Here is a 12,944-nt window from a genome sequence, read left to right as displayed (position 1 = left end):
TTAAACAGCCATACCAAAGAAATGTCCGAACCCTACATTTGTAGCATAGGTCCCATGGGGTAAGCTACTTCACAGAGGCCTGCTACCTTGCCACAGGCTGGTGCTCTCGAGGGTAGAAATCATTTCCGCACACAGTGGCGGTAAAATACTTGAGGAACAAAAGCAATGTCTTCTGTATACCGCATCTTAGCTACATTTATATCTCTGTGTGAGAACGTGTTTGGAGGTCAGAGGTGGAGTTACCTTATTTATCTGTTACCAGGACACAGTGTACATGAGGAGGTCAAAGAAACAACTTCTGGAGTCACTCTCTTTCACTTTAACACAGGTTCTGAAGATTCAACTCAGGTAACCAAGCTTGCACAGGAAGCACTTTTACTTGCCGAGTCATTTTACTGGACCCCAACACCTTTGTGATGTGGGAGGTCCTTCGTATATGTGCTGCTTTTATTGGTTACTGTTCTGGCCAATGGCTTAGCAGAGTTAAGCCTGGCGGGAACTCTGAACAAAGATAGAGATAGAGAGATAGTCAGGTAGATGCCATCCATGTAGCTGCTGAAGGAGAAAGACCCCTGCTGGAACCTTACTGGTAGGTCACAGCCTCATGGTGATACAAAGATGAATAGAAATGGGTTAATTTAAGATGAGTTAGCCAGGAATATGCCTGAGTCATTGACCAAACAGTGTTGTAATTAATAGTTTCTGTGATTACTCGGGTCTGAGTGGCCGGGAAACTAAAGAGCAGTCTCCTCCAACACCTTTGTTTGTTTGCCGTTTTCAAGACGGGGGCTGCATATTCCTCCCTTTTCTGGAACTCACTCTGTAGGCCAGGCTGGCCTCAAATCCAGAGAGATCTGTCTGCCTCTGCCTTAAGTGCTGGGATTAAAGGTGAGAGCCAATGCACCCGGTGTCAATATACTTTCTGATAAGCAGGCATCAGATGTTTTATTCAACTAAACACTTTCTACTCCTAGGTGGATATGATGATCTACTTATGTAACTCTTGGAACACTGAGGTAGGACAATAATGCTTTTGGGGGTAGTCTGGGCATGTAGTGAGATCCAGTCTCAATAAAGTCAGTCACTCCTTAGTTGTTGTGTGTGTGGTTTTTTTTTGGTTTTTCGTGATAGGGTTTCTCTATAGCTTTGGAGCCTATCCTGGAACTAGCTCTCATAGCCCAGGCTGGCCTCGAACTCAGAGATCTGCCTGCCTCTGCCTCCCGAGTGCTGGGACTAAAAAAGGCATGTGCCATCACTGCCTGGCTTGAACACATGCTATCTTTTTTTATTGCTTTATAAATAATATCATTCAAAATTTCCACTTCCTCCCCTCCTCCCATTTCCCTCCTGTTCCCCTCTCCCCCTCCAGTCCTAAGAGAGGGTAGGGTACCCTGCCCCGTGGGAAGTCCAAGGCCCTTCCCTGAACATATGCTATCTTAAAATAACTAATTGTCTCTCAGCTTCCACCTGACTAAAAAAGATCAGCCTGCCAGGTGTGGTAGATCTCTTTAAATTTGAGGCCAGCACAGTCTGTTCACACAGCAAGTTTGAAGCTGGTTTCAAACACAGAGATCCACCTGTGTCTGCCTCCCAAGGGTTAAGATTAAAGGAGGACTAAGAAACCTTATCTTGAAAAACAAAAACCAGCGCTAGAGAGATGGTTAAGTGGCTGCTCTAGAGGATCCACATTCAAGTCTCAAGTCACACTATGCAACTTCAGCTCCAGGGGATCCAACACCCACATACAGGCATTCATTCAGGAAAAATACCAATTCACAAAAAATAAAATAAAAATCATTAAAAAGGCTAGGACACTATTTTACCCATAATAAATCCCACATTTTCTTTTTTTCATTTGATTTTGAGGATCACCTTAATGCCACTATCTATGATACAGGTCAAGGGGTGGACAGAACTTGGTTAGAACACAAAATTAGAACTAGAAAATTAGTCATCCGGCTGGGACTATAACTTAGTTGGTGGTAGCATGCAGGAGTTCCTGGGTTTGATCTCTAGCATCACATAAACAAGGTGTGGTGGCAGAAGATCAGCTGCTTAGGGCCTACTTTGAGCCCTTGTCTACAAAAAGAGGAGGGAGGGAAGATTAAAGATGGCTTGGTTAAAGTAATTTACTGTCAATCTTATGACCTGAGATCAATCCCTGGAGCTCACCTAGTGGAGGACAGAACTGACTCCCACAAGTAATCCTGACAGCAGGCACGTCACACATGCCCGCCCGCAGACACTCCCGATGCTTGCAGGTATAGAGTGATTTAATGGAGCAGCCGTTTTCCAGTAGCATTTTATCACCAAAAGCAGACCACTCTGTCCTCTAAAACAAAAACACACTTGCTAATAGCCACCCTTCCTAACAGAACATCCCAACACTACATACTGGAATATTCCACCAGGAAGCAGCAATAGTTGGAAAATTTTTCTAGTTTTGTCAAAACAATGCACTACAAAGAAACAGCAATGTCAATCAATGTTAGGATCTCACTATCAGTGCTCTAGTTAGGAAAGTATAAAAGGGATGACGATGAGCCTTTCTTGACCAATGTGTAAGTATTTTGAAATAAAGGAAAAGCACAACTCTCAGCCAGGCGGTGATACCACTCGTCTTTAATTCCATCACTAGGGAGGCAGAAGCAGACAGATCTCAGTGAATTCAAAGCCAGCCTGGTCTGAGTGAGTTCTAGGACAGGCTCCAAAGCAACACAGAGAAACCCTGTCTTGAAAAGAAACAAAAACAAACAGAAAAGCACAACTCTCCCAATAACTGTCTTTTGAATACACACTTCCCTCGCCATCAATGTTCATTAAGAACAAACATGCTAAGGCTGGAGTAAGAGCACTTGCTGCTCTTCCAGAGGACCTGAGTTCAATCCACAAACCCACATCAAGCAGCTCACAACCGCCTTTAACTCCAGGGTAATCTGGCCTCTTCAGGCATCCGCGCACACACACATATTCATTTATTTATCAGAATAAATTAACTCTAAACAACAACAACCAACAGAATTTTGGGGCCCAAGACTATGTAGCTTAGTGGAAGAACACTTGCCCAGCATTCAAGGTCATGGGTTCAATTTCCAATAACTCAAAAAGATTTTAACTGCTTCAATCCTCTGTACAATACAAGAATGACCCACAGCAGCTATGGGGTACCCTGGGAAGTAGAGACAGGAGGGCCAGTTTCGGAGATCTTATTTCAAAATAATGAAACATCCCAATTGTAACAGTTTTATTCTACCATGCCAAAGAGTTTCCAGCCACATAATACTAACACCAATGCCCAAACCAACTTTTCTGTAGTGCCTTGTACACACTAGGCAAGCACAAAGTAATCTCTTCTTTTAAGAAAGGGCTCATTGCTCAGGTTGGCCTTGAAGTTGTGATCCTCCAGCCTTAGTTAGTCTCCCCACTATTGGGATTACAAGTGTGGGCTCGGCTACTTTATTACCTAGCATGCATGGTAACAATCCTAAAAAAAAAAGACAAAAAGAAAAACCCAGTTTTTAACTGCTGAACCATCTCTCCAGCCCCTCAAAGTAACATTTTTTTAAACACCTGCCTTGCTAAGACACTTTCTAATTTTTGTCCAAGTAGTTACCTTATTCTTTTTTAATAGTATCCAATATGTCATTTAAGACTATAAATCGGAGCAGGGCAGTGGTGGCGCACGCCTTTAATTCCAGCACTCGGGAGGCAGAGGCAGGCGGATCTCGGTGAGTTCGAGACCAGCCTGGTCTACAGAGCTAGTTCCAGGACAGGCTCCAAAGCCACAGAGAAACCCTGTCTCGGGAAAAAAAAAAAAAAAAAAAAAAGACTATAAATTGGGCTTGTGACTACTGCCTGAAATCACAGAACTTGGAAGGTAAAAAAGAAAAAAGGTCCCCTCCAAAACCACACAACTTTTATTACATGTATTTACTTGTGTGTGTCTGTTCCAAGAACAGAATTTAGGTCCTGATGTTTAGCCGCAAGCACCTTTATCCACTGAGCCAGCTCATGAGCCCCCACTTTCTCATTTTATTTTATACATTTTTCTTAAATACCTGTCTAACTCACTACAAAGGGTTTGATAAGCTTGACTGATTAATAGTAAAAAAGCATTTGTGGATTTAATTTTTGATGTGTGGATAAAATCATAACTTGAAGGTCACAGACATGGTGGGATGGAGCCGTGGCAGGTCAGTGGTAGAATACTTGTGTAGGATGAGCTAAATCCTGGAGTTGATCTCCATGCAGTACCACAAAAACAAATAAAAGACACAGCGGGGAAAAAGACAAAACCCCTGACAAAGGTCATTCCCCTTAAAGGAGATTTTAGAAGATCAACGTGACAACAGTAAACCACAGTCCTAGCCAGGGTCGTGTCTGCAGGCCCAGCTACTCAAGAGGTTAAAGTTGACGACCGCTTAACTCACAAACTCAAAATTAGCCTGATGCTCATCCTTAATCCCCAATGAGGCAGCGGCAGGTGCATCTCTGAGTTTGAGGACAGCCAGGACTACACAGAGAAACCCTGTTAGGGGTGGAGGTGGGGAGGATGGACACACAGCTAGCCTGACCTAGCCAACACAAATAAGAGGGGACCTCTTTCTCTCTATCAACCCAAGACACCAGACATAAAAGCAAAGTTAATCTAGATCTCAGAAGGCAGAGGCAAGTGGATCTCTGTGAGTTCAAGGGCCTGGTCTACAGATCGAGTTCCAGGATAATCAGGGCTACACAGAGAAAACCCTATTTTGAAAAACAAAAACCAAACCAAACATCAAGGAAGCCTTAAAGGATCAATGTTAGATGCCTATAATCCTGCACTTGGGAGGCTGAGGCAGAGGGATTGTAAAGAGTTCAAGACTAGTCTAGTCTGGATAATAAGGCAAAACTTTGTCTCAAGACACCAAGTCTAGGCCAACGGTCCCAGGTTATCAGAATGACTACAAAGAGTTGCCAGGAACCCAAACATGCCAAGTCCTATGAACCTAGTAGGAAGGGCTGCAACAAGAATAAAGACTGTAGCTAAGCATCCGAAGCATGTCAAATGGCAACGCTAAAGCCTGCTATTTTAGAGGCAGTCTCACGGAGCTCTCGGTGCCTGAGCGGGAAGCCATATAATTTCTAACCTCATGGAAAAGAGCTTCGAACCTTCCACCCCCCCCCACTCCCTCTTAAGATAGCAGGCTGCGAAAGAATGAAAAGACACCTACAGAATGTATCCTAGGAGAAGATTCTATTCTGAGATTCCTGGAGAATAGGCTGGACTCAGAAATCTCTGCTGGAGATGATCAACTGGACAGACAGACCTGATAATGGGCAGGCAAAAATTTTCCTTCCCACTCTTCAAGCAGACTCCAACTAGTATCTTACAAGCAAGTATCTTACTAGAACTATCATGCAAGTACTCTCTCAAGCCCTAGTTCAAAGAAGAATCCTCTTGTTAAAGGGTACATCCAATTGGTCTATGGGGTGTGGCAGGAAGGATAGAAAAATACCTTACTACATGCCGCCGTAAATGCATGCTTACTGAAGAATGTGTCTAGAGATCTCCCTTCCCTTGAAGGATTAAGTACATCTCCTACCGCAATGTGTGTCAAGACTCGAAACTCGAGTGTTTGTTCATTAGATCCACAGGACATAGGACTCTTGAACAGAATACTCAAGCTCTTACGACTAGTTCTGAATTAAGACACTTGGAGGGTTACCTGAGGAAGACTACCACATCCTAATTGGATGCGTTCATCACTCCCCTTCCTCTGTGTGCAATTACTCTCCACCAAATTTTTTGAGACTCACCCTAAACATGTTAGGCAAGTACTCTACCACTGAACTGTATCACAATACTACTTTTTACATTTTATTTTGAATCAGAATGTCATTTAGTTATTCAGGCAGACTTTGAGCATGCAACTTCCTGCCTCAGCTTCCCAGGTAGATAAAATTACTCCCGTGCCACTAGAGCTAGCTCCTGTAAGATAGTTCTAAAGATCAGTGTATATAACAGGACTAACATAACAGAGAAACCCTGTGTAACAGTCCTGGCTGTCCTAGAACTCACTTTGTAGACCAGGCTGGCCTTGAACTTACAGAAATCTGCCTGACTCTGCCTTGCAAATTCTGGTATTAAAGGCATGAGCTACCATTGCCTGGCACAATCCAAGACTTCTATGCATAGTTAAATACATATAACCTGTCATATGTCAAACAAGTCTCTGCAATTGGTTTTATATTCACCTCTCCCCTGAATCATAAATATTCTGATCCTTGACTCTTCTGTTTTTCACTTTAAAATCTAAGATGGGACATGGCACACAAGACAAAGGGATGGATGAAGGCTCTTCCAGAGCCTGAATCTCTAATGGCTTAGGTAGATATATGAAAGCCTAGAAGACAGCTGCCAAGTCTGAAACAGGCCAGCAGTAAAAACTGAGTGAGATTCTTAACCCTCAAAGACTCTGAGAGCTCAAGTCGTGGCTTAGTAACAGGGTGACTGCCAGAAATGGACAGGCCTTGAGTTCAACCACTACCAGCAAAACCAGTATCTTTAAAAATGGCTTGGAATGTCCATTCAGTGCTTGTTTGCAACCCTAAGTTCAATCTCCAGCACTCTTCCTCCCAATATATATTTGCAAATGCACGGAGTGTGCAAAACTAGAAGGAATGGAGGAAGGGATGGAAAGAGGTATGAAATGAGGAGAAAGAAGACTGAATGACTGTAAGCTATCACTCTGAAGACTCTTTTTGAAGAAAAGTGCTGAAAATCATACACACTAGCTTTGTAACTGTGTCATCAAGTAGGATCTTAGCCAGTGTATCACCTGAGTCACAACCACACCTTCAAGAATATGAAAAGCTTACTTCCCTACACTCAATTCTTTAAGAAGCCCTTACCATTTTCTAGGTGTGTCTTACTTTCTTCTGAGTAACACAGTCCCTTAATCCGCATGCTTAAACCTTATTAAAATATCTTTAAAATCCAAATTTAGCCACATTTAAGAAAGAATATTGAGAAATGAATAAAACCAAAAACTACCTGAAATTCACTAGTTTGAGAATGTTCTGCTGGGCAGTGGTGGCACACCTTTAATCCCAACACTGGGGAGGCAAAGGCCAAGTGGATTTTTGAGTTCAAGGCCAACCTAGGATACTTAGAGTTCCAGGACAGCTATGGCTACACAGAGAAAACCCTGTCTCCAAAAAGGAAAGGTTTCTTTTATTAAGAGGAGAAAGATGTTTACAGAAGGGTCTCCTATAGTCAACTGACCTTGAACTCGGGGCCATTTCTTTTCCCAGCAGCTAGTTCATTCAGTAATGAATGAACTGGTCATGGTGGCTCATTCCTATAATAGCAGCATTTGGGAGATTGAGGCAGAAAGATCAAGAGTACAAATCCAACCAGGAACACAGGAGACCTTTATCTCAAAAGAGAAAAACAAAAAGGCCAAGAAACCATTTTAAGTTCCTTATTTGAAACCAGGTGTGGTTCAACTCGTGGCACTGGATCCAGTTTTGGCTATGTACATGTTTTTCCTTATAAGGCAACTTTGGGGAATATACTATGAGTAATCATAAAGAGCTAAACTTATACAGGGTAAGTACTAAGGGAGGTTTACGTAAGAAAACAACTGGCTGCTTATTCTATTAGCCCACCTAAACAGGAACACTCCAACCAGCTATACACCATGTGCTATAAAACACGGCCACCGGGCTGGAGAGATGGCTCAGAGGTTAAGAGCATTGCCTGCTCTTCCAAAGGTCCTGAGTTCAATTCCCAGCAACCACATGGTGGCTCACAACCATCTGTAATGGGGTCTGGTGCCCTCTGCTGGCCTGCAGGCATACACACAGACAGAATATTGTATACATAATAAATAAATATATATAAAAAAAAACCCAAAAAACACGGCCACCAAATTTCTCCTTCAGTAGTTGGCCTTTGTAGATGTAATTCCACAACAATACAGCCTGCTGGACTCAGAGTAATTTTTAAGACTAGTCTTGTAGATTTTGGAAAAGACAGCTTTCCAAACCAGCACACTGGTTCACAAACTAGAATGTGGATTACTATGCAGTTACACTCGTGGATACCAAGCTCAGAATCATAGGTCAAAGAGGCCGGCTTCTGCAGTTTGACGCTTAGCGTGTCTCACATTTTCACACTCTGACATTCAAGACAACAAGTTATCTAAGCTCTCAGCTGCTTTGTGTATCAACTGGTGACATTTGTTGTTGTGAACATTAAATGACAACGTATCACTCCAAAGCATCTATGACAAAGCGCTCAGTCAATCATTTTGTAGTGACTTCATCCTGTCAATGTATTTTAACTAATGAGTCCTTTTTGGGGCTACTCTACATTTGGTTATATATCAAAAGATAACCTCATATTGACTGAGTAAACTTCAAAATTACTCGGGCAAACTTTAAAAAGTAGTGTTTAGGCGGAGAATGGTGATAGCATATACGAGCAGAGACACACACATCTCTGTGAGCTAGAGGCCATCCTCGGCTATACACCAAATTCGAGGCCAGCCAGGGCAACATAGTAAGAACATAACTCAAAAAATTTGGGGCCCTGATGACTTGCACTCCAGCCTCAGAACGTGACTTAAAGTAGAAGGAGAAAACCAACTAACACCACAAAGTTGTCCTTTGACCTCTACAAATACCCATGCGCACACACAAAGAAGCTAAAGGAAAGCTAATGGGGCCCACATCCTAAACCTGCCCACAAGTTCCTATTTACTTCTGAGATAATTCTACGCATGTTAAACTGGGGCACCTCCAAAGACTAACACATATGGATCCATTTTGCCATTTAATTTTTCTTTAAGGTTCATCACAATCATCCTAAAAATATTTTAGTATTAGTCAGGCTCATCCTATAACCCCAGCACCTCGGGGAATAGAGGCAGATCAGAAGTCAGGCCAGCTTCAGCCAGCCACATAATGAGTTGGAGGCCAGCTTGGTTTACAAAACCATTAAAATTTTTTAGGGGGGGAGGGGCACTTAAAACTAATACAACTCAGCCATGAGAACGAAATCTTGCCATTTCCCAAAAGAAACTGATACGCACCAAAAAAGTTCCGAGTCACATACAACAAACTTTTGATTCCCTGACCAACACCTGAGATTTTAGCATTTCCATGGGTTCGAGGTGCAACCAGATCCTGGCTAAATTATTAAGCAAAGCAGGAAACGATTATAAATTGCATTACTTGTTCAGAGGAAGAGCCCCGAGCTAATTTAGACAGCGTAATCCTGTCTAACATGTTCTTTAGCACGCTCCAAACTTTACCGAACTTTTCTAAACTAGAAAATAAAGTTTCCAAAGACTTTTAAGAGAGCCTTAACACTTCCAAGTAGTTAGGAACTATGGCTAGGAACAAATGAGATCAACTAGGAGAAAGAAAAGTAGCTTACCACGCCTCCAATGTTAACTTCACTCAAGCAAACTAGTATAAAAATTCATATTGAAACTGCTTCAGAGAATGCACTATATCCAAATTCTAATAAGAACCATAAATAAAAGCATTGAGATAACCTACTGGTTCAAGTTCAACTTGAAACAGTGTAACAGGACGAATTCATAAATGAGTACCCCACAGAAAGCTTTAAGTAACAACAAAAGGATGTCTACTGAAACAACAGTACTTGGCTAATTCTTGGCGTCCTAATGAATCATGACCTCTAGTAACACTCCTATATGATTTTCACATTTGGGCTTTCCACCCCCCCCCCCACTCTCCACACGGCACAAGTTCCTATTAGAAAGTTTTTATATTCCATTTAAAACAAAACACCCTAAGAAATAACAACAAAAGCATCTATCTACCCACATCTCAAGATTTTACACTACATCAAAGGGATGAGCAAAGACCTTCAGGCTGATCTTTCAGGCGTCTAATTCCAAACAGAAATTAGAGCTTCTCGTTAATTAAGAATGAAACACCAAAGCAAAAGCATCTGGCTTTAAAACCATGAACTTTGGTAGAATGAAGCCGAATCCACCAAAAAAGTTAATGAGTTCGGTGCCAACGTCGTCATCACACCACCGTCAGATTCCCCTTCCGTGACAAACTCGGGCTGAAACTCAGAACGTCTCAGTTGTGGGCCGAAGTCAACTTCCCACATGGCAGGGAAGAAAGGCACTCTGTTATAACTATGCCATGGAGTGCAGCAATATATAACGTTCCACTTTTCGGGTGGGGGCAAGCCAGATAGTAAAAAGTTTCCATAATTGGGAAAGTAAATACAGCAATACAAGGAAGTAACACAAATACCTCTGGCAAACTCACAAAAAGCAAACATATGGCTACTTTCAACCTAGCTTATTCACCCAGGAATGAACTAACAAATTCGTACAAAAACTTACAGGAGCCCGGAAGCTCCCTTTAAGTTTTGAATTTCCACAGCATTATTAATCCATCAGGAAACTCGACGATGACATTACTAAGATGTTACAAAGAAAAGCCAACAAGGACACTAATGTTATGGTTTCTATCAACCAGTCGCATTACCTGGAATTATCTTGAATGAGCACACAACAGATTTGTTAACAACAACAACAAAAAAACCCACCAGCCCATCCCGCACACGCTGGCATTTTCGGTTTATAGACGAGTCTTGGAACAGCCAAAACCAGGAAGCGCCGGAGAAATTAGAAAACTTAGGGGAAGTCGGAGAGGTCTAAGACCCAAACAAATAATGGTGAGCCGGGAAGATCTCCCTTGGCCAACTCTCCTTTACAGCCCCCATCAAAACTTCACCCACAAGGGACTTGAAAGTCCAAGTGGGGGAGGCCATTTTAATGAGGCCTGGGTGAGGAACGTGAAGCGAGAGTAAGATAGAAAATCAGGGTAGGGCGTTCGGAAAGGAGCGCCAAGTACTTTACCCCAACAGCACCCAAGTCGGGTGGCAGCACAAGGAGCCCGAAAAGTGAGGAGCTGGATTTAAGGGCTCGAGAGTGGTACAAAAGTCGCAGGGGCTTTCTCCAGAGAGGGCACCGAGTGATCTGAGCCGTGGGAGCCGGCTCCTTACCCCTAGAGGGTGGGGGCAGGACTCTTTCCCGGCCAGCAGCGCCGACCCTCGCCCTCCAGTCAGAGGCTACTACCCGGAGGTCTAAAGGCGGGAGTTGGCTAGTGCCGGGTTCTCCCCATCCGGCCATGTGGGGTGGGGGCGGCCATCCCGAGGGTCCCGGATCCAAGAGTGCAGGGGGGTGGCGGACGTGGCTCTCACCCGCGGGCCGCCTCCAAGCTCTTAATGAGCTTCTTGATCTTCCAGATCTCCACGTTCCTATCGGCAGCACTGGGGTCGTCCGCCATCTTCTCGCCTCCTCCTCCCTAGAGCGGCCCGGCGGGGCCCGGAGACACCAAGACCACAGAGTTAGTGCCGCCGCTGGGGCAGAGAGGCCCCCTTCGTCGCCACCCCCCAAGCTGCCCTCTCCTCCCGCCCCGACAACCAGCGGCATCGGGCGCCGGCTTTCCTACGCCCGCTTTACCTAGGGGCCCAGTGCTGGGCGGTAGCGGCTGCTCCTCCCCGGCGGCGGCTCCGCGGCGGCGGCGGCTCTGACGTAGGACACCGGCTCCCTCTCTCCAGGCAGCTGCATGTGTTGCAATCCGCTCACATGGGGCCTCTGATCTCACTTCCTCCGCCAGGGGCGGAGTGGAAGGCGGCGGGCGGAAGGGAGGGGGCCGGTGCGACGCACAGAGGGTCTGCGCGCGCCGCGACTTCCCATTGGCTCTCGTGCCTCCGCTTACAAGAGTTCTTCTGATTGGCTGCCTCTGCGGCCGCGCTGCCTTATGAGGTGTAGGCCGGGGAGCGGGAGGCACCGCCTCCGTTCCGGCCCCGCCGGCTTTGGACTCCGGTGGCCGGGCGAGCATTTTCTCGGCTTCTATGGGCTGGAATGGCGGTGGCTCTTAAAGGGCGCGAGAGAGTGGTCGTTGTCTTCCGTTTTTTGCCCCTTCACCTGAACGGACACCTGAAGCTCTGCCACGCAGAATCCTGTTTCTCGGACCGACTCGTATGTACGTGCGTGTGGTCAGAGGTGCTTGGAAAGCTTGGAGGACGTCTCTCCGCCGTCAGCTTTGTCGCTGACCAAGTGCGGTGCGCCTGCGTGTATCGTGGCTTCGCGAACAAAAGTTCAGAATCCTGGTCTCTAGGTCTGGATCAGGAGCTTCGCCGAGGCTGGAGCCGACCGGCTGCGCTGGAGTGAAGGAGGGTTTGTTAACTGTGAGCGTGGAGGTGGGGAGAACGTTGGCAACGTTAGAACTGTCAAGAGTTAAGCTTTCCAGTTGTCTGTCTCCAACTTCACAAATTGTGTGTAATCAAAGATTTGAACTCCGAGCAAGTTGTTGAACTCTAGTTTTTCTAGAAAGAGGTGAATCGAGTAAGTAATATTAACTTTAGTGGAATTCACAGTTTAGTTGAGCTTATAACCGTTCATAACGTTTTGGTCCGTCCCCCCCCCCCCCCCCCCATGGGTTTCTCCTAGACCAGGTTGGCCTTGAACTCAGAGAGCCGCTTCCCCCTACCTCTACTGGGATTAAAGGCGTGCGCCACCGCTGCTTAGCAACCGTTCGTAATTTTTATAACTTTGTTTGTGGCCTCAAAAATACGGGCAACACTCCTGCCTCAGCCTTCCGAATGATGGGGTTACAGGTGTGAACCAGTAAACCCAGCCGATCTTTATATTTTGTGTATTAAAATAATCGACGGATATGAGAGTATATGACAAGGAATCTAATTCTGAAATAAAACGTGGAGGTTGAGTAAAGTAGTAGTCTAATATATTTGAGGAGCTATAAAACTGACGATGTGCTGCAGCCACAGGGGGAGAGGTGATCAGGAACTTTTTAAGCCAAACATAGCATTTGGAAAGCGGGTAGGCTCATTTGTAGTAGCAGCAAGAACAAGAGACGCAAGCCCCGAGCTCAGGACC

At 44.8% G+C, this 12,944-nt stretch overlaps 1 protein-coding gene across 1 annotated transcript in view; it reads right to left on the bottom strand.

The window, feature by feature from the left end:
- The window catches only part of LOC121453666 (eukaryotic peptide chain release factor subunit 1), a 30,870-nt gene extending 19,211 nt beyond the window's left edge, over positions 1 to 11,659 (bottom strand). The window contains exons 1-2 of the mRNA XM_041660591.1: positions 11,505 to 11,659; positions 11,243 to 11,346 (exon numbers count right to left, since the gene is read on the bottom strand). Of these exons, the coding sequence (XP_041516525.1) occupies positions 11,243 to 11,328 (86 nt within the window). The 5' untranslated portion in view covers positions 11,329 to 11,346; positions 11,505 to 11,659. The remainder of the gene's footprint in view (positions 1 to 11,242; positions 11,347 to 11,504) is intronic.
- Between the last annotated feature and the right edge of the window lie 1,285 nt (positions 11,660 to 12,944).

Source organism: Microtus oregoni, unplaced genomic scaffold (genome assembly GCF_018167655.1).
Source record: "Microtus oregoni isolate MIOR12 unplaced genomic scaffold, Mior012 000011F_ref0000422, whole genome shotgun sequence".
NCBI classification, from domain to species: domain Eukaryota; kingdom Metazoa; phylum Chordata; class Mammalia; order Rodentia; family Cricetidae; genus Microtus; species Microtus oregoni.
This window is presented reverse-complemented; position numbering and strand designations above follow the sequence as displayed.